Here is a 26,366-nt window from a genome sequence, read left to right on the forward strand (position 1 = left end):
GCACAATCTTGTTTTAAGTTTCTGCAAGTTAATGTCATATAAAAACTGCTCAGTGACTTGAAAAGATGGAGCTGTTACTTGATAATTAGGAGAAGTTTGTCATATTTCAAGAAGGTAGGAGTGCACAAATGCATCACGTACTTATCTTTATTTCTATTAGCTTCAGGGTCTGTTGTTGTTATTATTTTTGCTTTAGTTCCAGCTTTTATTTCTGTTAAAGGGAATAGTATGCAAAGTGGCACATAACTTCATAAGCTGGATTGAGGAGACAGAAGTTTCGTGTCATATTGGTGATTTCACTGGGTGACCTTAATGGGTTCTCTCTCTAACCATGTAATTCTTTTTGTCTTGTTTTTATAAAGCATAATTAAAAGTAGGTGTTACAAAGATGAGATTCTTTTGATGCCAGGTATCCCTTTTCATTTTCTCCTTGTGGTGATGTCCCCGCCCTCACACTGCAGACTTAGCTTTGATCTCTTCTACTGTTTGTAGCTGGGGAGTGCAGTCATGGCTGGAGTGATTGAGAAACCATAATTAGCATAATTAATGGACAGTGTAATGCTGCTTCCTCTGCATGCAGAGCAGCCAGGGTGCTGCATCAGCGAAGGTAGGAGAATTTGCTCTCCTTTTCTCCCCACAACAGTTAACTGACCTCCTCGTCATTAGTTGAGACATGAGGAGAATAAAAATTTTCGGTTTGAGCATTGGAGTCGGTGGGTGTTTCCATGCAACTGGGCATTGATTTCCTTTTTCATTCCCTTTCTATTCTTTCTATATTGATCTTCCTGTCACAGCTCACGGATTCTCCCATTATCTTCAAAATAAGTAAAAACTTTCCCAGAGTTTCTGAGGTTTGAATCAGTGTCATAAAGGATGGATCCCGGTCAGGCGCATGCAGGAGTCTGTCTGACTGCCTCCCCGTTTCCAGCTTTGGAAAAATACAAAAAAAAAAAAAAAGATATCTAAAATAGTCAAGACCATTCAACAGAAACCTTGATATATGTATTTAGTTAAAAGAGTCATTTAAAGGAAACTTCAGGCCCTGGCCAGTTGGTTCAGTGGTTGACTGTCGACTCAGCGTGTGGATGTCCCAGATTTGATTCCTGGTCAGGGCACACAGGAGAAGTGATCATCTGCTCCTCCACCCCTCCCTCTCCTTTTCTCTCTCTATCCCTTGCTTCCCCTCTCACAGTTGTCATGGTTTGAGCCAGTTGGCCCAGGCATTGAGAATGGCTCCCTGACCTCACTTCAGCTGCTAAAATAGCTCAGCTGCTGAGCAACGGTCATAGATGGGTAGAGTGTTACCCTGTTGGGGGTTTGCAGGATGGATGCTGGTCAGGGCACATGCAGGAGTCTATCTCTCTGCCTCCCTGACTCTTAATTTAAAAAAAGAAAGAGAGAGAGAGAGAAAGTGAGAGAAAGAAGAAAGAAAAAACTTCAGTTCATGCAAAGAACCCTACAAAATTACATGATATTAACTTCAAATATGTAAGTGTATATTATATTAACTCACTTGTTTTTCAGTTTAGGATTAAGAAATGTTCTTTGTCACCTAAGGTTTGAAGATTGAATGCATTTAATATAGAGAATGAATTTAACGGTTTTGAAATAAGTATGGAATCCTAGATTTTTATGAATTATTTTCCATTTATTTGCAGAAATTCAACAATACTTTTTTGGGTGGTGATGGGTCAAAATCACTTTTAGTAAGTTTTCCCAAAACAGTTAGCTTTGCTTTTTCAGAAACAACACTCTTTTTTTTTGTTTGTTTTTTGTTTTAATTTTTATTTTTTGTACTTTTCTGAAGTTGGAAACAGGGAGGCAGTCAGACTCCTGCATATGCCCGACCAGGATCCACCCGGCATGCCCACCAGGGGGCAATGCTCTGCCCACCTGGGGCTTCACTCTGCTGCAACCAGAGCCATTCCAGTACCTGAGGCAGAGGCCACAGAGCCATCCTCAGCGCCCAAGCCAACCCTGCTTCAGTGGAGCTCTGGGCTGTGGGAGGGGAAGAGAGAGACAGAGAGGAAGGAGAGGGAGAGGGGTGGAGAAGCAGATGGGCACTTCTCCTGTGTGCCCTGGCCAGGAATCGATCCCAGGACTTCTGCATGCCAGGCCAACGCTCTACCACTGAGCCAACCGGCAAGGGCTAACAGAAACAACACTCTTTTATTTTGTAAGCATAGCTTAACAGTTTATTTAATACTTAATTAAATTACTTAACTGAAATTACTGCTGGTATTTTTTTTTGAGGGGGTGTTTTCTTTGTTGGAATGAATACTGTGACACCACAAATGAAAGTAGTCCTCCTAGAGAATAGCCTGCTAGCCTTGAGCAGAGCTGGTGCAGTTAGTGACAGACTGGGGCTTTTCCATGAAAGGAAAAGTCTGGGTTGTTAAAATGGTTAAATGGAGGTCAGTAAAGATAAGGATATGGTGCTGGTCTTGTGGCTGTACTTTGTGAATCACTGGATTAGCTCATCTCTCAGTCACTTCCAAATCTAAAATCTGATTCAGTTGTAGATTTTTATTTTTCTGAGAAGGGAGAAACCAGGAAATAAAATGGAATATTAGTTTCATAAATTCATTAGTATATCTTTAGTATAAACCATGCAAGAATATGAAGGCTGCATATCTACTCTGCCATTAAGCCAACTGGAGTAAAATACTCAAGTCTACGTCCTCAATTCATAGGAAAAAGGAGAGTAAGAAAATTAATATTTATTAAGAAGCTATTAATTAAAAGGCATTTCACCAGAGCAATGTGTTTCCATGTTACGGATGAGAAAACGGGAGCTCAGGGAGGATGCATGAATGACCTAACATCACACGGCTTGCAGGCGAAGAGACAGCTTCTGAACCTATAGAGCCATCCTCTTACCATTTGCCAAACGGACTCATAAAACAAATATATCAGAGACTACTTTCCCTGTCCTACTTATGTGAAAAAAAATACATAGTTCATTTCATCAACTCAGTCAATACTTTAATGTTTAAATTATTTTAATAAGTAAAAATGGAAACTTCGAGAAAAAGTGGGGCAGGGGTGCTTTTAAAAATATGGTGACTATTCCATGGGCAAAAATGGAATTTCTTCCCTGGTCTGTAATGTCCAACCGCTAGAGAAAAGAGTTCAGAAATGGTGTCTAGGAGTTTACCATTGCATCCCTTGCTCCTGGATCTGTGCCACACACGGATTAGCCACTCAATACATATTTGATGAATAATGAACCTTGAGAAGAAGTGTCACTTTCCAAAACAATACCGGGAGCAAAGCCAGACAAGAATTCTAAATAGATAGTATAATGTGTACTGTATAGGTAAAAAATAATAATAAATTGTAGTAGCATTCTTAACATGCCAAACAAAATTGTTTCCATTGTTACTTGGTTGGAGGAGAGGCTGGGAGAATACTGGCTATGGGCCGGATTTTGTGGGCCCCAAGCCCCGTAGGATACTTTACTTTCATTATATAAGGCCTTATGAATGTTGAGTCTGGGGCTTGTATTCTAATTAGCATTATGTCCAGTGTTGATGGAAATGTAGGCTGCATCCCTGAGAATTATCAGGGCAATAACTTCCCTTTCCCAATATCATCCTCCCTATATGAGGTAGATTAAGTCTGCAAAGAGAAGCATTTAGTGCTTCCAGAAAGGGAAGCACCAGAGTGTCCCTGGTGTTAAGAAAAAGCTCATTTTCCTTGAATGGGTTCCTTTCTAAGGAGCAGTTTGCTCAGCCCAGATCACCACATTCCCTCCATCTCCAGAACAGACAGACAGGAAATAAAACAAGCTATTGCTCTTTTCAAAGGCAGTATATTTGCTACTAGATGGTTTCTGTTGAATCCAGCCCTTGGTTTAACCCTCTTTGGGGGTTCCCGTCAACTAAGAAAGGCAGCTTGGGGTCCCTGAATCGGTGCAGACTCAGTGAGCGAGGCTGCCAAGGCATTTGATAGAATGAGCATTGCCAAGCTGTTCCTGCATCTCTTGGGGAGTTGCTAAAATGAGGCATTGCCTTTGAAGAGAATCTTCCAGAGGAAATAGCTTTGACTTCAGCAAATGTGTATTCTTCTTCCGGGAAAGTTAGAGAAAGCCGCTCACAACAGTGATTGGATTGCACAGAAAAAGACTTGGTGCATCCCCAGAAACTCTCTCCTCCAGAGAAAAGATTATCTGCACAGCAAAATGATCCCACATTATGTCACATTCCTCCTGGCTGAAGTCAGTTATGGCAGGCATCTCAGATTATATGTCTAGAGTGTGTCAGATAGAAATCCTTGAGTTGATTCTTCAGTCGATTAAATACCCTGTTGATTACTCAAATGTAGTTCTTCTGAAAGTTTTGTTAATAAAAGGGTAAATTGTCAGGTGCTGCCACTCATCATCTGTATATTTGAATGCTTATGAATATTTCAATATAATTATATTTAATACTGTAAGCTATAAGCACTATAATTTCCTTTGACCTATGTTGCAGTTAGATACATTACTTGATCAGCGCTCTCAATGAATGATTTTAGGCACACATATTTGGTTAATGGGTTATTTTTCCCCCTGCCTGTGTTTGTATGTCATGTACTCTATAAGGGTAAGGAAGTCAGCCTGCCTGCAGCTGAGTCTGGAAAAAGAGCAGTTATTTTCTATCAGAACAAACAGCTGTCAATAGTGAGTTCTGAATTAAAATTAAGAGCAAAGAAAGGGCTCTAGACATCTGCAGGAAATGTGAAAATATTTTTATAACCTAATAGCTGAGATCTGAACACGGTATCACTGAGTTTTCCCAGCTGTGCCTGCAATGAATTTTGCAATATTCCCAGACTGAACAGTGAAATTCATTGTATAAACTAAGCCACATTTTTTTTAATGTTGCTGCCTTTGAACAGGGATTTTGATTTCATGTAATCAATATGAAATCTTCCTATTTCACTGTATTTTGCTGTGCCCCTGGTCATATATAATGAAGCTTAAAAATAATTCTGTTATCTTTCTGTTATCTTTGTATTATGTCTTTCCAATCAGGGTCCTATTGCTTGGGTAGTTTTCTTTCTGTTTTTGGGAAAATACTTTTGGTCTTTTTTTTTAAAATAATTTTATTTTTTTAATGGGGCAACATCAATAAATCAGGGTACATATATTCAAAGATAAGAAGTCCAGGTTATCTTGTCATTCAATTATGTTGCATACACATCACCCAAAGTCAGATTGTCCTCTGTCACCTTCTATCTAGTTTTCTTTGTGCCCCTCCCCCTCCCCCTTTCCCTCTCCCTTTCCCCCCTCCCCCCGTAACCACCACACACTTATCAATGTCTCTTAGTTTCACTGGGTATATACCCCCAAAACTCAGAAACATTGATACGTAAAGACACATGCAGCCCCATGTTCATTGCAACATTGTTCACAGTGGCCAGGACATGGAAACAACCAAAAAGCCCGTCAATAGACGACTGGATAAAGAAGATGTGGCACATATACACTATGGAATACTACTCAGCCATAAGAAATGATGACATTGGATCATTTATAGCAAAATGGTGGGATCTTGATAACACTATACGAAGTGAAATATGTAAATCATGAAAAACCAGGAACTGCATTATTCCATATGTAGGTGGGACATACTTTTGGTCTTATTACATGGTATCTGATTTGTTTATTGGGGTTGTTTCTTGTGAAAAATACTTGCAAGATAGGCTTCTGGCATCTGAGTTTTATTAAAAGAATTCTATATATTTGATGGGATCTGCATATAGTAAGCTACTTGGTCTTTTTTTTTTTTTTTTTGTATTTTTCCGAAGTGAGAAGCGAGGGGGAGGCAGACAGACAGACTCCTGCATGCCCCTGACTGGGATCCACCTGGCATGCCCACCAGGGGCAGTGCTCAAACCCTCTGTTGCTGCACTGCAGTCGGAGCCTTTCTAGCACCTGAGGCGGAGGCCATAGAGCCATCTTTGCTGCAATGGAGCCTTAGCTGCAGGAGGAAAAGAGAGAGATAGAGAGAAAGGAGACGGGGAAAGGTGGAGAAGCAGATGGGCACTTCTCCTGTGGGCCCTGACCAGGAATCAAACCCGGGACTTCCACATGCCGGGCTGATGCTCTACCGCTGGAGCCAACTGGCCAGGAAAGGCAAATCTTGCATTTTTGAAAACAGCCTTTGCAGTCTGCCTCTGCATTGTAGTTTTAAGTCACATCCAGATCTTTTTAAATTTATATATAGACATACATATATACATGCATAGATAGTTAGGAGTATATCTGATACATCATTTTGCTCTCATTTACTTATAAAAATATTAGAAAAGTAGTGTCTCTGTATCCTTGTTAGCCAGAGTTTAGCCTTGAAACCAGCAGTATTGGCATCATTTACAGCTTGTTGGACATGTACAACCTTGGGTTCCATGCCAGAGCTACTGAATTGGAATGTCTGGGCAGAGCCCAGGAATCTGGATGGTAACACTGCCTGGGACTGTGTACAGATCACTTGCATGGACACATAATGCATAATGCTTGGTGGCATAGAAGAGGAATCTCTCATTTCATTTTTATGGAATTGAATTATTGAATATTAAATTTTCTCTTTTTTGTGTTTCAGTCTTGTGAGTATGTTTTCTATCTTCTGCTCTTACCCTGTGTGGGAGGCAAACCCTATTCTCTCTACTTCCATCCTCTAATATGGCCAGTATGTCATTCTAAATACACTTAATACTAGTTTTCATTAATCATCATCTATGAATACTGCACTGATGAAAGTCATTCATCTGTCTGAAATAGAGCTGACATCAATATCAAGAATGATTTTTGAAATTGAATTTCTTGGGGTGCATTGCTTTATAAAACCATACAGGGTTCAAGTGCACTACTGTGTATCATCATCTGCACACTACATTGTGCGCTCACCACCTAAGTCAAGTCTCTTTCCACCACCGTTTACCCCCCTCTGCCCTCTTCCACCTCCATCCACGCCCCTTTCCCTCTGGTGATCACCATTTGGCTGTCTATGTCCATTCTTTTTTTTTTTTAATTCCTTCCCCTCTTTCACCCAGCCCCTACTTCCTTCCATATGACAGCTGTTGGTCTGGTCTATGTATCTTTAAGCCTATTTCTATTTTGTTTGATTATTTTGTTTATTAGATTCCACATAAGTGAATAATGTGGTATTTGTTTTTCTCTGACTTACTTATTTTACTTAGCATAATCTGCAAGTCCATTCATGCTGTTGAAAACATTAAGATTTATAGGTATTTATTGTCATTTTATTTTTTATACCTATATTCCTCTTTGTCTATTTCTTTCTTCTTAAAGAAGGATTTTTATCATTTCTTGTAGTATTGGTTTGGTGGTAATGAACTACTTTAGCTTTTTTTTTTCTTTTTGGTCTGGGAAGCTCTTTTATTTCACCATTTTAAATGACAGCCTTGCTGAACAGAATGGTCTTGATTGTAGGTCCTAGCTTTTTATCACTTTGAATATTTCATGTCAATCCCTTCTGGCTTGAAGTGTTTCTGTTGAGAAATCAGCTTTGACAACCTTATGGGAGGTCCCATGTAGATAAATTTCTCTTGCTGCTCTTAAGATTCTCTCTTTATCTTAAAACTTTGCCATTTTAATTAGGATGTGTTTTGATGTGTGCCTCTATCAGTTCTTGTTTGGGACTCCCTGTGCTTCCTGGACTTGTGTATCTCTTTCCTTCCCAGACTAGGCGAGTTTTCAGTCATTATTTCTTCAAAAAGGTTCTCTATCATTTGCTCACTCTCTTTTCCCTTATGATGTGGATGTTTTTATGCTTGGTGTTGTTCCAGAGGTCCCTTAGACTGTTCCTTTTTTAACTTTGTTATTGTTGCTCAGCTTGGGTATTTTCTGTTATCTTGTTCTCTAAATCACTGACTTGCTCTTCTGCTTCTTCTAACCTGCTATTTGCTGTTGATTCTAGCGAGTTTATTCTTCATTTCTGACTGGTTCTTTTTCATGGTTTCTATGTCCTTTTTGTACTTACTATCTCTTTAGGTTTACATAGAGACCATCCATTTTCCCCCTAAGGTCCTTGAGCATCTGCTTAACCACTGTTGTGAACTCTACCTCCATCTTACTTAGTTTCTTTTTTTTTTGTGCAGGGGGGTGGGGAGCGGGCTTCTCAGGGCATATTTATTTCTTTGTCTCCTCTGCCTTTTTTTTGTGTTTGTCTCTGCTTATTAGGTAGCTCTGCTATGACCATCAAACTTGTTATAATGCCTTTATACTGTCTTGTGGGGCTCAGTGGTGCAAGCCTTTAGATCACCTGAGCCAGATGCTTCAGGAATGCTTCTTGCACAGGTTATGTGTGCCCTCCTGTTGTAGTTGAGTCTTGAATGCTGTTGGCCCATTTATGGGGTGGAGGTAACTCTCAGGCTGGCCAGCTACAAGGATAGACCTTGATCGTAGTGTGGCTAGTTGGGTCAAGCTCTGGTGTGGTCTGAAGCTCACTACTGTTTGTGATATTTCTGGATCCATTTGGGAGAGTTCTGGTGCTAGGTAGCTGTCAGACACTGCCTGTAACCAGCCTTGGGCTACCTGTCTGGAGCCACCTCACTAAGTGTCTGTGGATGCATCTTCTGGGCCTGGGTGTGTGTGGGAGCGGCAAGCTGTGCACAAAGTTTGGCTTCCTCCAGCTCTGAGCAAGGGGCAAATCAATAACATGCCAAGGCTCCCTGAGGTCTGCCTCCTCCTGTTAACTACTCTGCCACCCCCGGAGATTGTCTGTTCTTTTTCCAGAGAAAGACTAGAGTGGACCCAGCCTGGGTACAACCACAGTCTCTTCCACAAGGTGTTAGCTCACTAGGGTAGAGTGACCGGACTGGGAGTATGTGGCTAGTGGGTGCCTGCTTGGGGGCAATGTGGTCAGGCACTCAGTGTGGGAAAGTGGCCTCTATTCCAGAGCCATACAGCTCCGTCTCTGCCGGAGTCTTTGATCCTAGTTCACACAGAAGAAGCTCACTGCAGGTTCTGGTTGGTGTAGTCTTCTGGCCCCTCTTCAGGAGCAAGCTCAGCAGGGGTTGGGGGACCACAGAAGGTTGGGAGGGCAGGGCAAGAGAGTCTCCCATTGGTGGGGGTGGTGCTGGTGGCACTCTCAGGGTGGGGAAGGATGGTCCCCCTGCTCAGTGCCCCACAACCCAGCACCTGAGTCCCCAACTAGAGGCTCCAGGGGGTAGCACACCAAAGACCCCAGCTGTGTGCAGCGCTCTGGTCCTTCTGTGGGCTGAGCTCAGCAGGGTGGGGCCCTAGGGACTCGGGAGGACAGATTAAAACAGTCTCCCATGGGGGGGCAGCTGAGGTGGCAGGAGGGTGGCACACACTTTCCCCCCTCCCCTCCATAGTCAGCCTCACAGCCCAGTGCCTGTCTGAGTGCCAGACAAGATGGTCTGAGGAAAACATGCTCAGAGGTCCCAGCTCCGAGCAACACTCCCTCCCTCGGGAACTCATCGTGTCAGGGTCACTGTGACCTAGGAGGACAAATCAAAACTGTCACATTGGGGGCAGTGCCAGCCAAGCCTGGAAGGGGAGGGTAAGACTGGCCCCTGTTCCAAAGCCACACAGTTCAGTGACTGTCTGAGTCTGTGTCTCAGGCTTCTTGAGAAAAAGTGCGCACACCAAAGGTCCCATTAGATGCGGCCAGCAGACCTTCCTGCAGGACTCGAGGTTGGCAGGGTGGTGTCACCTGTACTTGGAGGTCTGGGTTAGTGCACTCCCCAGGCTGGGCTGTAAGGACAGCAGCACTTAGCCCTGCGAGGATCGCACCTGAGGGCAGTGTAGGATAGGGACTCAGGACAGGGACCTCAGTAGCTGACCCTCCAGCTCTCTCCTTGGGGCCACACCTCCCAGATTTTCTCTTTATGACTCCTGTATGCTGTGACTTGCCTTTCTTCTACTGGAGCCCCAGGTGAGTGCCCGAGCACAAGCTCCCGTGTGTTGGCCCTTTAAGAGAGCACCCGGGTTGCCAGCAGAACCCCCTTCTCTCCCAGGCAGGCAAAGTCCCTGCTGATTTTCACTGCTAGATGCTATACAGCTTCCTCTTCCAAGCCCTAGTGCTCTGGGTTGGAGATCCAGACATGGGGTTGAGAACCTACGCTCCTGGGGGAGGGAGTTTTGCAGCTGAGAAATCCCTCTGGCTTCTTACCTGCTGCACAAGAGTGCAGGGGCCAGCCCTTTCCACATCTGTGCCCACTTACAAGTCTCTGGCTATGTGGCTTATGAAAATCCTTGATTCTAATCCTCCTGTTCAGTGGTCCTTCAGTTGATCATTCAGGTTTATTGCTCTGTCATTGAGCTGTACATCAGTTTGGCACTAGGAAGGAGGTGAGTGTAGCTTCCACCTAGTCTGCAGCTATCTGGGAATCGACCCTTGACAATGTTTTATGACAGAGTTTTAGCCGCTTGATTCATTTCTCTTTGGGTAGCTGAATGGAGTGAGGTATCTACCCTGAGCCAATCAGGGCTACACTTTCAAATTCCCAATAACTTTGTTTCATTCTAAACACTATAGAATATGGACTAAACTGATGTGGCCTTTTACAGAGAAAACCTCTGAAAGTGATGTCATTCCTTATACTCCTGTAGCATCATTCCCTTGACCTCATTCAGATTCAAGTCACCTACCAATCATCGGGTCCAGCTGAGTCTGTTTTTTCTATGACTAATGGACTCCTCTGTCCCTCAGTAAAATCAGACCTGCTGTGGCCTATTCAGGTGTTCTTTATATAAATATGTGTCAGGAGCCGATCCACTAATGTTGGCTAACTAGGTCACAGCAGGAGAAGATCCACAACTGCTGGTTGACAAAGTCACAGCAAAAGAAGATAGAGTCACTGCAGTAAGACCAACAGCTGCGGGTTGACAAAGTCACCGCAAAGGAAAGGCACAACGATACTTCCCCCTTTAATCTTTTGAATTAATCTAGCCTTATATCCCCCCTTTTCTGGGTGTGTGCTATTATTTGTAGCACAGGGATAATAGTACCATGCTTTCCCTGTAGATTTGTAGTAATTTCTTTGGAAATGAGACAGAAGGTGTAAGTTCCACAGAAAAGCCTGTAAGCCCCTTGAACTGGGCTCATAAACATAAGAGGCTGGCCATGATATCCCTCATAAAGGGTTAAGTTTGTAGGAGAATTTCTTCTTATTAATCATGTTAGAAAGAATAAAGTTAGAACTTAACTAGTGTATGAATATAGTAAATAAATAAAGTTTAACTAGACATTAGAATCTTAGGTAAAGTGTAGTGGAGTGGCCTGTTGCATGGCCTTGGATAGGAGTGCAGCCGGCAAGTAAAGAATGTTTTGTTAAAAGACTTGTTTTGTCACTGAAGACAGTTGCTGGGCTTTTCTCAGTAAAACATTCTCATGAGATTTTTGCATTTTCCAAGAATAAGGAGAGGAATGTGGTGGGATTCATAGCAGCAATAGTAACTAATGCCTTCTGATATTATGTTGCTACTAGCTATCTTGCAGGTGCACTCTATGTATCTCTAAGTAACAATTACTCTTTATACTATGTCAGTTTCTTAATAGCAAGCCTTTTGTAGTCTTGTGAAAAAAGAATTAGGACACTACATGAACTCAAGGCTATTTGCCTGAGCAAGCGGTGGTCCTCTGCTAGTCCTTGATGATTTCGTCTGCTATCTCTTTCTGTGCCCTTGACTCACAACAAGAGTAAAATAGAGTTATTAATTAGTACTAATCTTTTAGAAGTTTGTACCAATATTATTATTACTATTGTATAACTGTACTTTGAATAACTTACCACCTGACTTGTGGCTTATAGATATGAATTAACTGTTATCTAAAAATATGTAACCATAGTGAAACTAAAACAATGATGTATACAAAATACCATGTGATTGTAACTTAGTGTGTGTGCATAAAAAGTAATGTTAGACCAGCCATTGAGGGAGATGCCTGGCAGTAAATGCTAACCAGAGAATAAAGAATTCGGCTCTCTCACTCCATTTTCGCCGACGCCGTCTCCTCCTGTGGGACCCCTGGATCCCCCCCGCCCCCCGGAGCTGGACCCCGGCAAATATGTTAACCTCCTAGTTTAGCTTGGGCATCACATTTTAAGAATAATGAAGAATGTGTTTGGGACACAAATAACATGAGAACTGAGCCAACATCATACAAAACTCTCTGGAGCATTTGCATTTGAGCAATGTGCTTGGGAAAAATCAAATTAGACCCATGTGGATTCTTTTTGTTGTTGTTTGTTTGTTTGTTTGTTTATTTTGTAGGCTTCTTCTTTTTAAGAAATCTCCCTCCACCAATCGTGGAAAAATAAAATTCCCCAAGGAAATATGGTCTGGGTAGGTCTCCCCGACCCCTCAATATTTAGACTAGGATTCCTGTCGGGTTGGTTCCTCTGTGCGTAGTCTCTGCCTCCTCTTCCCTGTCAGTGAAGAGTGAACTTTGCCTCCTCAGAGGATGCCACACAGGAGTGCAGTGCGCTTTTTCTTCCTAGGGTGATCAAGGTTCTGGGTGGTCTCATAATCATCTTCCTTCACATGATATCTTCTATGTTTTCAAAAATCCACTCCCCAAAATCTGGCAGCAGATGGCAGGACCAAGTCTGAGTGGCAAGGAGCTGCTGAGAATCCATCTCGCATCTCTGGGCAATATACCTGAGCTGGTGAATGCAGTTCCAGCTTCTGTCTCTACCTCTCTGGAGCCTCAAATGTTTATTTATTCTTTGTTTTTATAATAGTAACTTTTTATCCATTATTCTATATTTCTTTTTAGTTCTACTATTACATATAAAAGTAAATTAGGCAAGTAAATGTTTATATCCAAGAAATCTATAATTTCTTTGACCATTTTAGATAAAAGAAATGACAGAAGATATAATACTAAAATACTTATGAGTCAGATTTTGGTAGAGAGCCCTAATAGTCTAGAGATGACCAGTACAGATGCATAATAAGTTAAATGTTAATTTTGAACAAAAATGAAAGAGTTGAAATGGCAGCCACATCAAGATCACTTCATAGTTTTATCAGGATAATCATCGGATGACTCGTGTCCTAGTCCTAAAACTCAACCCATTTTCATAGATGTTCCTTTTTAATATTCTTGCAGTTCATGAATGCCATTCTTGTTATGGCTGAACTGGAATGTCCAATCAAATTATGAGCTGATATATATGTACAGAATACTCTCTATGATTTTTGGTCCATTTTACTGTCTTTGCACCTAACTAAATGTACTGTAAAATCTCCTAATTCTGTTGTCTTTCTTTGCCAGATTAGTGAAGTATTCGAAAAGAGTCAGCATTAAAACTCCACCAGATTAATCAGGAAAGCCAATTCTTAAGCACATCCCCAGAACGATTTTAGTGCAGAATGGCCCCCTTATGCCTCTCAATGTTTTCCTTTTGTACATTACTACCGTAGCGCATCACGGGACATTAAGCATATTTCAACTTGTGGGACTAACTCAATCATGTTTTCAGAAAATGATAATATTGAAGTAATAACCATTTCCTAGTAGGCACACTTGTTTAATGGATTACACAGTCTATCACTCATTGAAACCATTTTGTTTTGGATTGTTTTGGCTTGTTTTTAAGGCAAAAGTTTGGCAATAATTTGGTCTGCTTTAATTGAATTATTGTCCTCAATTGAAGAAAACTTGGAAAGGTGGTTTTACTGCAGGGATTACAGGGACCAGCCTAATGCTAGGCTTGATTTAAAAGTACAGTCCACTTCCCCTTTTGCTGGCATTTTCTGTAACACAGTAAATGTACTGAGTTGTGCTGGACTCAGCCTGAAGCATGGGGTTATGCACATTTTTGGTTTTTTTTAAGTTATTTAGAAAAATCTGTCCCTGTGCTTGGCAACTACTCCGACAGAAAACAGATAAAAATAAGGGTGGTTTATCAGTTTTGCTGTTCTTACCATGTTTCAGGTTGAAGGCTGTTGAAATGATTGAAAACAAACAACACTAAATAGGGTTCCGTCATTAAGGCTGCTCTGGGGAGCGGAATTTTTCAGGATCAAAGAAAAATGCATTTGCTTTTGGAACTACAGTCCTTCATTTTGAATGGTGCACTGCACTCAGATCCTGACGATGGGTGAAAAAGAGAGTGAACTGGAGAAGGAAGTAAAATATGTGCTGCTATGGGAACTTGGAAATTCAAACAAAAGGAGGCTGGCATTCCTTTCAAAGCTCTGCATTTGCATTGTTCAGTTTCTTAAGAAAAAAAGAGTAATGCCTGGGGTTTATTTCTGAGCAACTGGAGTAAAGCATAAGCATGGCTTGTTTTCATCTCATAAAATTATAAGATCTCCCTTTATCTTTTTAAACAGGTGTCAAAAAATACTCCCCTGCTGGGGGCTTTGGGGAATGTTTCTGTATAAATCATTGATTCCGGAGAGAGCTTCAGAGTTCGTTCATATGTTAAGAAATATATAAACATACATTTTTTAAATTTTGCAACTCAGGTTGAGCACCTTCGATTTTCCTAGCGTGGCAATCACCCTAAGAAATTATCTAATGCAGTAGTGACAAGAAAGCTCTGTCATTCCCCTCAAGGAGAATATTAACTGGTATAAAAATGAGAACCAGGGAGAAAAAAAGGTGAGGCAGTTGCTAATGAAGGGTATAAATTGTCCTGTGGATCCAAGGAGAAACACACCGAGGGGAGAGTCCTGCTCCTTCGATGTGGCAGACGAGACAAGTCCGGAAGAAAGGGAGACGCCAACAGGTAGACATGAGGAGGAGGAGGAGGCGGGACCTGTGTCCACAAGGCCCAGAAGTGGGAAAGCTTAAAATACGTTTAATTTGCCTGGAGCTGAGGGGAAGTCTTGCTTCTTATAGTAAACTTATTGCCTATTTATAAACATGCAGTTACTTTAATAGCTATTCTCAGTATAGTTATTTGGTTCTTTGTTTAATGTTATAAACGGTACTTAAAATGGAAAATAAATACATGGAACATGCCCTTTTCCCTCACTATCTTTCAACCACCCTGGCTTTCTTTTAGTTATTCAAATATGCTAAGCTGTTTTCATTCCGGGACCTTTCTGTGGGACATTCTCTCTTCCTTTCTGACCCTTTTCACTGAGCACAGTGATCCTTGCCTTATCGTAGTAGTCTGCTAGGGCTACCATAACGAAACACCACCCACTAGGGGCCTTGGGCAATGAAGATGTATTTTCTCACAGTTCAGGGGGCTATAAGTCCAGGCTGAAGGTGCCATCAGGGTTGGTTTCTGGGGAGACCACTCTTGGCTGAAGATGGCCACCTGCTAGCCATGTCCTCACATGGGCTTTCCTCTGCGCATGTGCACAGAGACAGATCTCCGGTGCATCCTCCTATTTGTGAAAGGTCTACTGGCTTAGGGCCCCACCATTATGACTTCATTTATCCTTAATTACCTGCCTAAAGGCCCTACCTCTAAATACAGTCACTTTGGTGGTTAGGGCTTCAATGTGAATTTTTAGAGTGCACAACTCAGTCCATAACAGGTATCAATTTAAATGACGTTTCTTCAAAGGTGCTGTACCAACACCCTGCACATTTACCTACCTCACAGCAGAAGTTGTTGAGATGTACAATTATATCTTTGTTTACATGATTATTTAGTATCTAATCTCCCCACTAAACAGTAACATTCCTGAGGAAAGGGCCGTGACTGTTTTTGCTTACCACTTCCCTGAGTCTTAGCACACCACGGGCACTCGGTACGTGTTTGTGGGGTGATAGTCTGAAGAATCTTATGAAAGAGCCTATCACAAATGTGGCTGGAGGAACAAAATAACGGGCACCTTCCTGTGTGTCCCTGATGGTGGGAATGGGTGAATTGGGACAGTCAGCGTGTGCTGATAAAGCATAATGATGAACTGCCCCCTAGAGGAGTAGTATTAGCCAATTTACTGGGTGTAAGTACTCCTGCCAGGGCTGATTTCAACCTCAAATGTGACAGCACTGAATGCTACTCAGTAGCACCCTGTTATATAATATCTTTCCACCTCAAGAGCATAAATGTAAAATATTTAAGCAGCAATAGGTTTTGAGTATTACCCTAACTTTTAATATATTTACTTAAGCAGAATTTCTGAGAATTGACTTTTGCCAGCTCCAACACACCACTGATGAATAGTAGAATAAAATGGTTGAGGTTAAATGCACAGAAATTCATAATTTATTACTGTGCAGGGCACAAGGCAAAAGCAAGCTTAGCTGATTCTTAAATTTTAGACCTGAATATCACTGAAAAAATGAGAGAAGAGCAGATTTGAGCAGAGAAAATACTGATTAATCTTGGAATCTTTTTATTTCTAGAGAAATTCAAGGGCAGTTTGAAATAGAGATCTCCCCTATGTTCAGAGAAGGGCCTATCTCTTTAGGAATCTGTTGTTTTGCTGAACCATGAAGAGGAATGAGAGAAAAGATAGAACTTTGGGGATCTCACCTTCATTTGGAGGGCTGAAAAAGGTCTGTAAATTAGGAAAAGAGATACAGATGGAAAAATCCAGAGACAAGAGAACAATCAGTACAGGGATCAAAGGGGAAAATATTTTTTCTGATGGACAGTTTAAAAGGATGTTGGTAGATTTCTGAAGATGAGAGTTAGGGTTCATCTTTCATTTCGGATTGCAACTTCATAGAACTTCTATCCTGTCATGACATCCAAGGAACCATTACATGACTCACATTTCTTTTTTGGCTAATGTTTAGTGCTACATATTTCAGGTTATTTTGTGTTTGAGATCATTATAAAATTTTCTCCCTTCCTACCATCAACCCCAAAGGGATAACCTCTGATATTTCCCATACTCCCTCAATAAGTGTCATAGGAACCAAAAAAAAAAGACTTCTCAAGGAAACTGCACTAGGAATAGACACTACTAAAGGAATGGTACTGGGGTGAGCCATAAGAAAGTCACTATTGTGGCAGTTGCTGCTAACCCAAATGACAGAAAGCCATGTGAAGCAGCGGTGATACCGTGAAATGTGCTAAAGTTCAACATCTCAGAGAGCCTGCATCTGAGTCCCTGGTTGGCCATTTGCCATTAGCACTAAGTTCAGGGCAGTTCCCAAAAGTTATGAGTTATGGAAGGGAAAAAGAAGCTGCCATTTTGCAGAATTCCTCCCAGGCACCAAACCTTGTTGTGGGAAAGCACATTACTACCATTTTATTTACCGTACCAGTATATGGGAAAGCACTAAGTTCCCCCCAACATTAGATATTTTTTATTGGAAATAACGAGAGAAAAGAGAACACAGCTTTAGGGGATAGATTAAAGCAAGATTTTGAAAGCCTAATCTTAAATTATCCAGCAGAGATTGTCATAATTCCCCAGAGTTAACATTGCCTGTTCCTTGTTGTCAGCATCAGAGGTTGAAGTCTATACCTACCAAGCAACTGCCTCTTTCTTTAAGTTAATTATCATAACCATGTTTTAAGAAATGCAGGAAAATGGGGAAAATGTTAAATAACTTTCTCAAGGACACCCAGCCGTTGGTATCTGGAAAAACTATCTTGAACCTTAGGTCTCGCTTCAAGCTAAGAAACCCCTCTATCATTTAAAATCCCCAAATTCATCATCCTTTCTTTTCTTCAAGTTTTGGTGCAAATGTCACATCACCAAAAAAAAAAACAAAAACATTAATATAACCTTTCTTTCTTGTATTATAAATAGTTCTGTAAAGTATCTTCATGATAGACTCTGAGATATTTAAGGTGGAATCTAAGTCATCTGTAATGCTGTAGCAAAGTTACTGTATGTTACTTAGCAGAGTACTTCCTTATTCATTGAATGAAGAGATGGACAGGTGGACAAATGAATGAACACAGAGATATACAAATGACAGGAGACAGTGGCATGTAGCAAACGAAGGAGGCTGCCTGTTGCTTGGTATATAAGGTGGTGATATATTACCTGTACCTGCTGATTGCATGTTTCCCAGCCAGGTACATATCCATGACCAAGAATTTTGAATTCCACCATACTTGACACAAAATAGCCTAAAAGAGTTGATAAAATAAGAGACAAACAAGGCTTACCTTGAGATTTAAGAACACAAATGTGTTATTTTGTTAATATCTTTTCTTCCAACACTGAAGTAAATTCCAGTGTTTCAACAGCCCGACCCTGTGATTCGTTCAGTAAGTTAGACTGTCTTTTTGGAACGGCACATCTTGTCTTCTCGCTTTGCGGACTCTCTACTTCCTCTTCTTTGAGCCAGTTTCCACCAATTGGAAAATGACCCATAAGTACTCAAGTGATGAAGTTTAAAAAATGCCTCGGAGCTTCTTCCAACGGAGTGAGGTTTTTATTTCCCCATCGGGAATACTTGAATTTCACGTGGAATTTTAAAATATATTCAACTCTGAAAATAAAGGGAGTAAAAACTAGAACACAACCACACTCTATAGTGATTGCTTTTTATTAAGAATTTTTTCCCACTGAGAATACCTTGTACTATTTTTAGCGTGCAACATCTTACTATCTTAATTATGTACTTCCCATTTGGTTGGTTTTAGAAATTCCTTGCTGACTTAAAATATGAAATATTTCAAGTCCAGTGATTTACTAGTTTTTTTGGTAAATTGAACTAAAATAGACTGAGAATGGTTTACAACAATATATAATAGCCTAGTTAGATCTTTACTATTTAAAAAATATTTCCTGATATAAACAGCCTGAATGTATGTTTTTTCATAATGGTTTCAAAATAATGTCTACTTTGTATTATGTGATCAAGAAGCATAGTAATTATGGATTTGATATTTTACACACTGAAACCAAACTAGTTTGACTTGGTATATTGTTCCCTACTCATTGGTTATGGTGACTTGATAATACTTTTGACTTTAGAGTGCTCCAAAATTATCACAATAGCCATTGGAGTAGAATTAATGAGTTTTAAAACCCAGTTAATAATAAAGAAAATAATGTTATTATTATATATGTTAGTTTCCTGATGTATTTATGTAGACTTTTCTCTTTGTTTTTCTTGTAGTGCGGGAGTTGGCCGGACTGGCTGTTTCATTGTAATAGATGCATGTTAGAGAGAATAAAGCATGAAGAAACTCTAGATATTTATGGCTATGTAACTTTAATGAGAGCCCAGAGGAATTACATGGTTCAAACAGAAGACCAGTACATCTTTCTCCACGATGCACTGCTAGAAGCAGTGACTTGTGGAAATACCGAAGTGCCCACGAGAAACTGGTATGCCTACACTCAGAAGCTGACACAAATAGAGACAGGAGAGAATGTCACAGGAATGGAGCTAGAATTTAAGGTATGATATTGGGCATGATCTGGTCATTTAGGAGCAGGTCATTCTGGGGTCACCTTTGAGTAGTGGATTCACTTTCTTAACCTTTCAAGTTTGCCACGTTACAAGATTCATTTGACCTTGTCCTCAGGCATCTGACTATAAACACCTGCTTCCTCTATTTCTTTTCTATTCTGTGCTTCCCAACAATACCTTGAGCTCTTTGTACCCTAATTTAAACTGAGAGATCATACTCTCAGAACATAATATTTAAAAATTCAATAGGCTATATGAAGTCCATTAGGTAGAAGTGAAAAGCAGTATACAGTTTGAAGAGTCATTTGCTTCAAAGTAAACAAAAGCTTTGTATCTAAGGAGGAAATCTTGGGTACCTTGCATTCAAACCAAAGGCTAACTTATCTTGTTTGGATTTTTCCTTTTTTCTATTCGACAGCATCTAGCCAGCTCTAAAGCTCACACTTCAAGATTCGTCAGTGCCCATCTTCCATGTAATAAATTCAAAAATCGCCTTGTTAATATTATGCCATATGAATCCACAAGGGTATGCCTGCAGCCTATCCTAGAGTTGAAGGATCTGATTACATCAATGCCAGTTTTATGGATGGATACAGGTATACACTCTTGTTCCCCTGACAATCCAAAGCCTTGATATTTACATGTGCCCTATTTTCTTAGCAGGAATGAATTTTATCTCAATTCAAAGCATTTTCTTTATGCACAGATCAGCATTTGTTTTTTATAATTCTGAATAGAAGAAGCAGTCGTGGAGTTTTTAATCTGGCTTTCTGCACTCTTTCAGAAGCCATTTGTACATGGAAGGAGTTAATAAAAAAGCTGTTTTGCACCATATTTCATAAATTTAATAGATTGTGTAAGAGTCATTTCTTTAAAATGGCACCGCACAACTATAGCTTAAACGATGTGTGACACATGAAATTGAGCTAATTAGTATTGCACTAAAATTTAAAAAATGATAGACATACATCATAATATTAACAAAGCAATTTCTTTTGCAGAGTCCCCAAAATGTATTAAATGTCCTTATTTGATTATAGAATATTAACAGAAATGTACTGTCATTGTATTGATGATATATTTTTAGTTTTTATTACCAAGTTTGATGTTTACATAGCAAATGCAAACTTTTGCATGTTCTCTGAATTTTTTAACATGCTATTTCCATTCTCTGTAATTCAGACAACAGAAAGCCTACATTGCTACCCAGGGGCCGTTGGCAGAGACCACCAAGGACTTCTGGCGGATGCTGTGGGAACACAATTCCCCCGTCGTCGTTATGCTCACCAAGCTGCAGGAGATAGGCAGAGTGAGTGTCTCCTCCTAAGACATTAATTCATGTAGACATGAGGATTTAATTTTAATAACTCAAGAGCCAGTGCCATTGGGAAGTCAGAGTACTCCAGAAACATTGGGGCCATTCATTACTCTGGGTGGGTTTTAACTCACAAAGCCACATCGAGTTCTTTCATTTGTGTGCTTGGAAGAAAGATCTAGTATTTTGTTTTCAGGGAAACACAATTATAGAGAGAAATAAGTAAGCAAATGACCCTGTTTGACTTATGTCCTGTCTCTCAACATATTTTTATTTCCTTTCATTCTGGACAAGCTGAAGTTTTATGAACAAACGTGCCATTATTTCTCTATAGGAGGGAACTTGACGTTCTTTCATATCTGAGGCCAATTCTTACTTGCTCACCATCCACTCCCATTGCATAAAGGATTGTAAAGTTACATAGATAACTCAAAGTTAATCTCAAATCTACTTTTAAAAAATGATTATTCCCTGACTAGGCAGTGATGCAGTGGATAGAGTGTTGGACTGGGATGCGGAAGACGCAGGTTCTAGACCCCAAGGTCGCCATCTTGAGCAAGGGCTCATCTGCTTTGAGCAAAAGCTCACCAGCTTAAGACCAAGGTCACTGGCTCGAGCAAGGGGTTACTCGGTCTGCTGAAGGCCCGCAATCAAGGCACGTATGAGAAGGCAATCAATGAACAATTAAGGTGTTGCAGTGCGCAACAAAAAACTAATGATGGATGCTTCTCATCTCTCCATTCCTGTCTATCTGTCCCTGTCTATCCCTCTCTCTGACTCTCTGTCTCTGTAGGGGGAAAAAATGATTATTCAGAAAATATACATAAAATAGTATTAGAGACACAAGGACTTCCCACTTAAATTTAATATATGCAAGCGAGCATTGTGCCATATTTTCTTGAGATATTATCTCTGTCTTTTAGTATAAATCAAATGATAGAGATTTATGTAAAACCCAGCTTTTAGGGCCCACGGGGGTGGAGGGGAAAGAACTAGGAAACTGAGCTGACTATTCTGATTTGGTCATTGACACTGTGAGACTGAGCCAAGTCATTAAAACTGCTTGGGCTTCAGTTTCCTCAGCTGAGAAGGGAGATTGGACCAGATCAATTCGGAGGTTTCTTTCCGCATTCACACTTGATGGTTCTCTTCATTCCAATCCACCATGGTGCAAGTCTACTGAGGTGCTGCAATGCACGATTAACATGGCCAGTATTACGTCCAAGGACAGATGGAATTATTTGGTTAACATATAGATATGAAGATGTTACCCTATCAAAGTATTCAATCCAATGATTGTGTATTGGCACCTAATATATTCCGTGTCCTGTCCTTGATACTATGGGCAAGAATTGAACCACAGGATTTTGGTATTCTCAGGAAACTTGCAGATTCAAAGAAAAAAATAACTTGCATGCAGTTGGAATGGGCTTGCATTTTGAAATTTTACTAATGAAAAATATATATAGAGAGATAACTAGAAGACAGACAAAACTTTATTGCCCGTTTGTATGGTTTACATAAACCTTCTCTCCTTTCAGGAGAAGTGTCATCAGTACTGGCCAGCAGAACGATCTGCAAGGTTCCAGTGCTTTGTTGTAGATCCCACGGCTGAGTACAACATGCCACAGTATATCCTTAGAGAGTTCAAGGTCACAGATGCCAGGGTAAGTTGGCACAGTCTTACGCTCTTAACCATTAGCTGACAAGTAGTCTAAAATGCACTTCTGGGAGAAACATTTGCCAGTGACTTTCTTCCCAAAGCAAAAAGAACCCACCCAGCTGGGAGGAATTTTTTTAAATATAAAAGTAACTTTTCTTCTGTCTGGCAAGTGATCTCACAAACCCAGGTTGGCTTCCTTTCAAATATAACATCTGGCAGCTCAACTTTAGGACTGCATTTGGTGAGTATGTGTGCTGGGAAGCATTTACTGATTGTCTGACTGTTCTTACAATCACCTTCTCAACTCATTCTCTTTGGAACTTTCTTGACTTCTTCATTACTTGAGGCTGTAAATATGTTGTTGTTTTGCAAAGCCCTTTAGGTCATGTGGGCTTGGATGTTAATTTGGTATGATTTTAAAACTGCAGAGCAAATGGCATTTTTTAGAAGAATCGAACCAGCTTTGCACATTTTAATGTGATTGCTGGCATGGTTTACTCCTTGGTGTGCTAATGTGTCTGTCCACCAGAGCTGTGCACCCACGACCTGGGTGGCTAATTTTCATTTTACATTTCTTATCTAGATTGCTGAGTCCAAGGTTCAGCTCTGATGTAAGATGCTCTGTGTGTAAACTTTAATATCCTTGCCTTTAGCCATTCTCAAACCGTGCCTATAAATATATCTTAGGATAGAGGGGTCAGTCCAAAGCTCTGCTTTGTTTTTGGAGCTGTCACAGTGGGTGGGTCAAGTGCAGCTGCAGTGTAGAGCTATTTACTTGATCCATTGTTTTCTCTGGAAAGCTGCTTTCTTAACCAATACTCGTGTTTAGAGATTGTCTGCTAATCTCCAAAGCTGGAGCCCTGGCTGTTGACCTAATGTGGACCAGAAATTGGTTAGCAAGCTGGTAGGCCGAGGTGACAGACCTGTTAATGCCAGAAAATCTGAAGTCTTAACTGCTCTGAAAGTGACTGTACACAAGGCAACAGTTAAGTTCCTAGGTCTTGTTTTTGAGCTGCTCAAGTAAGCATGCCTTGTTAAAATAATAATAATAATAATAATAATAATAATAATAATAATTCCCTTTCAGAATTTGAAGCAAGATAAGTGAATGAGAATGTTACATGCATTCTAAGCAAATTCAACCCACCACTTCTAATGATAAAGAGTTGAAGCCAGGCTCTGTAAATGCAGGAGATACCTTCTTTACTACTCCTCATGTGCCCAGATTTCATCTGATCATAATATGCAAAAGGAATAGCAAAGCAGAGACTTGTTCATGTGTTTGTTTTCATTTTAAAGGCTTCCTATGATTGAATAATTATCCTGGCTGCCATAACATTTGCCATTTGTGCTCCTAGTGTGTTTCTAATCTCAACTTCCCAATTTAGAAAGCCAGTTGGCAGTTGAGAATACTGTATTGTTAAGCAGTGACCTCTAAATGGAGTCACAGGTTGGTGGCCTCTTCTCTCAGGCAACTGTGGTCAGAAATGAAATCCTCTAAATGTCCGGAAGAGGACAAGTCTGCATTGCCTGGCCTCTGGCTTCCCTTCCTGTGCTTTTCAAACCTTTTCCAGAAACAGGGAAGTATCATGCTTCCATGGTAACCCAGTTAGTTATGGGCAAAGCACACAAAGTTCTCACAAAGTTGATGTGATCTTCCTATTTTATAACCATCCCCAAATGGTGCCAGTCAGAAATAGCCCTGTTCTAGTGGACACCGCCACGCTGATTGATGCCGGCCCATCTCAACATGAGTCAGCCCCTCTCCTCAGTATGAATGAACGAGGATGACTGAGTCTCGCTCTGTAGACTCACCCAGAATCTTGGGTACATGCTCACCTGTATCCAAAAATTATTTAAATGGAAAAAGAGGTGAAACAGAATACAAGGTTGGGAGCAGGGCCTCTTCAATTGGTCCCTTTACCTCTAAGTTTATAATTTGGATTATCTCTATTTATTCTGGGGAGAAAGGTGATACTCATAATTGTTATTCCTGCTTCTGTAAACAGAAGGCCCTTCTGCTTTTTTTAAAAAATTTTTTATTTTGCAGGATTCCAGAAGGAATCAGAAGGGCCTTAGTATTTTCTTTTAACACAATTTATACTTCATGAGTCAAAGCAGTGTTGCCTAATCACTATAGGAAAGAGTCTCCTTTTGCATCTTATTTTCTTATTGTGTTTTCATTTGTCTGAGTCAAAACCCCCACTGATGACTTAATTCCTATGGTCAGCCAGGAAGAGTCCTTTTCAAGAATAAGAGCATTTATTAGCTCATAATCTCTTTGATCTACTTGAGGGATGCCTCACTGCCTACTGAGCAGCATAGTCAGTCACATGATGTATGTTGTGTGTTCTGCCAATGTCTAGAGATCGTATGCCTCCAAGTTAACAGCAGCTACCTAATTTGTGTCAGATATTTTCAATATCTGTCATTTGACAATGCTATAAATAAGCAAGCACAGCAGATGTAAAGTTGTATCAATAGCAAACCCTCTGTTCTAGATGACACGCCTGAATGCTCCTTTCAATAAGAAGTTACTGGATTCTGCAATTTTTGAAATATAGTGTATAGGTTCCACCTTGGTTTTGAAGGCAAACTTTGGGTCTCTAAAACATGCACTCATATAGGAACTGCACTGCTCTTTACTTTATGAGGTTTGTGACTGGGCACTACAATAGCAAACTAATTCGCAGTGTAAGGATATATGAATGGAGACAGTGTTCACAGCAGATAAAACATGCATGTAAATAAGTATAATATGCTGCTAACTTTTTATACCTTTTTTTTTCTTTTTGGAAAAACCATCATGTTTGCTTGTGTGGTCTGTGCCCCGGCAGAATCCTCCTGGCGTCCTTGGCTTTCTCCCGGCAGGACGGTCAGTCCTAACAGTGAGACAGTTCCAGTTCACTGACTGGCCAGAGCAAGGAGTGCCAAAGTCTGGAGAAGGATTTATTGACTTCATTGGCCAAGTCCATAAAACAAAAGAGCAGTTTGGCCAAGACGGACCTATTTCAGTCCATTGCAGGTGAGTTGAAAATCAGGGCTGATGAGTTTTCATTTGTAATCATGTGGGAACAACTTTGAAAATATGGTTTTGTTTATTTAGTGTAAGTATAAACTTCTTGTAGTGAATATACATAATTGATATTTTGTTCTCAAAAATGTATTGTAAAACCTCAAACAAAGACTCATTTCCCTTTTCTTCCATAAAAGGAAAATCACCAGAAGATTTTTATCCCCAAATTTTACTTCTTGTAACAAAGAACCAAACTGTGTTTCTCTGGCCTATTTTACCTTAGCAGGAATCATTGGTACATCCTCTTGTGATAATTTTATTTCAGTTAATCAGTTTTTCCTTGTTTTTTATTCATAGTGTTGCATGAATAAATATCACTTGGTATGTTGCTTCTTGGAAAAATTATAGTTATCAAGCCTTAATGACAATACTGGTTTTTCTGGTTTTTGCCAGTCGATAACTGATTAGAATGATACCTCAGTTAAAATTGTAGTGCAGACAATGCATTTTAGTGAACATATTATTTTATAAACATATGTCACTTTGCAATACATCATGAGTATATATCTAGATCTTTAAAGTCTAGATATATACTCATGATGAGAATGTTACATGCATTCTAAGCAAATTCAACCCACCACTTCTAATGATAAAAAGTCTTATAGAATCTTTTCTTAATATTCTCAGTGACAATTACCTGTTTTTATTCTAACCATGTTTTTGTGTGTCTGTGGCTGTCTCACAGTGTTTTTAATTTGCATATTTTCTGATGCTAATGATGATCATTATCTTTTCATCTAATCTTTTACTCTTAATGGCATTTTGGAAAAGAAAAGATAAGCAAGTGCATTTAAGTCATTTTAGCATGTAAGAGGAAAAAAGTTTCTTCTAAATATTTGAATACACATATAGCAATGCCAACTCTGTAGCTCTCTACTTCTATACATTTATCATGTTAGTGTAGTTACCGTGGGATTAAGGAGCAGCAATACTGTGCACTGGGCTTACTCTGTAAGATTACTTCTTGTATGGATTTGAGAGAAGAATTCACTGACATGACTCCTCAGGGTTAACTAAAAGGCAGAGCAGAAC

The 26,366-nt window shown here is 40.2% G+C and overlaps 1 protein-coding gene across 1 annotated transcript in view; it reads left to right on the forward strand.

Annotated features, from left to right (window-relative positions):
- LOC136323713 (myotubularin-related protein 6-like) overlaps positions 1–20,584 on the forward strand; it is an 89,994-nt gene extending 69,410 nt beyond the window's left edge. Inside the window, 3 exon segments of the mRNA XM_066255554.1 lie at positions 18,984–19,268; positions 19,699–19,876; positions 20,463–20,584. Of these exon segments, the coding sequence (XP_066111651.1) occupies positions 18,984–19,268; positions 19,699–19,876; positions 20,463–20,584 (585 nt within the window).
- Positions 20,585–26,366: the final 5,782 nt, after the last annotated feature.

Source organism: Saccopteryx bilineata, chromosome 2, assembly GCF_036850765.1.
Source record: "Saccopteryx bilineata isolate mSacBil1 chromosome 2, mSacBil1_pri_phased_curated, whole genome shotgun sequence".
Taxonomy (NCBI): domain Eukaryota; kingdom Metazoa; phylum Chordata; class Mammalia; order Chiroptera; family Emballonuridae; genus Saccopteryx; species Saccopteryx bilineata.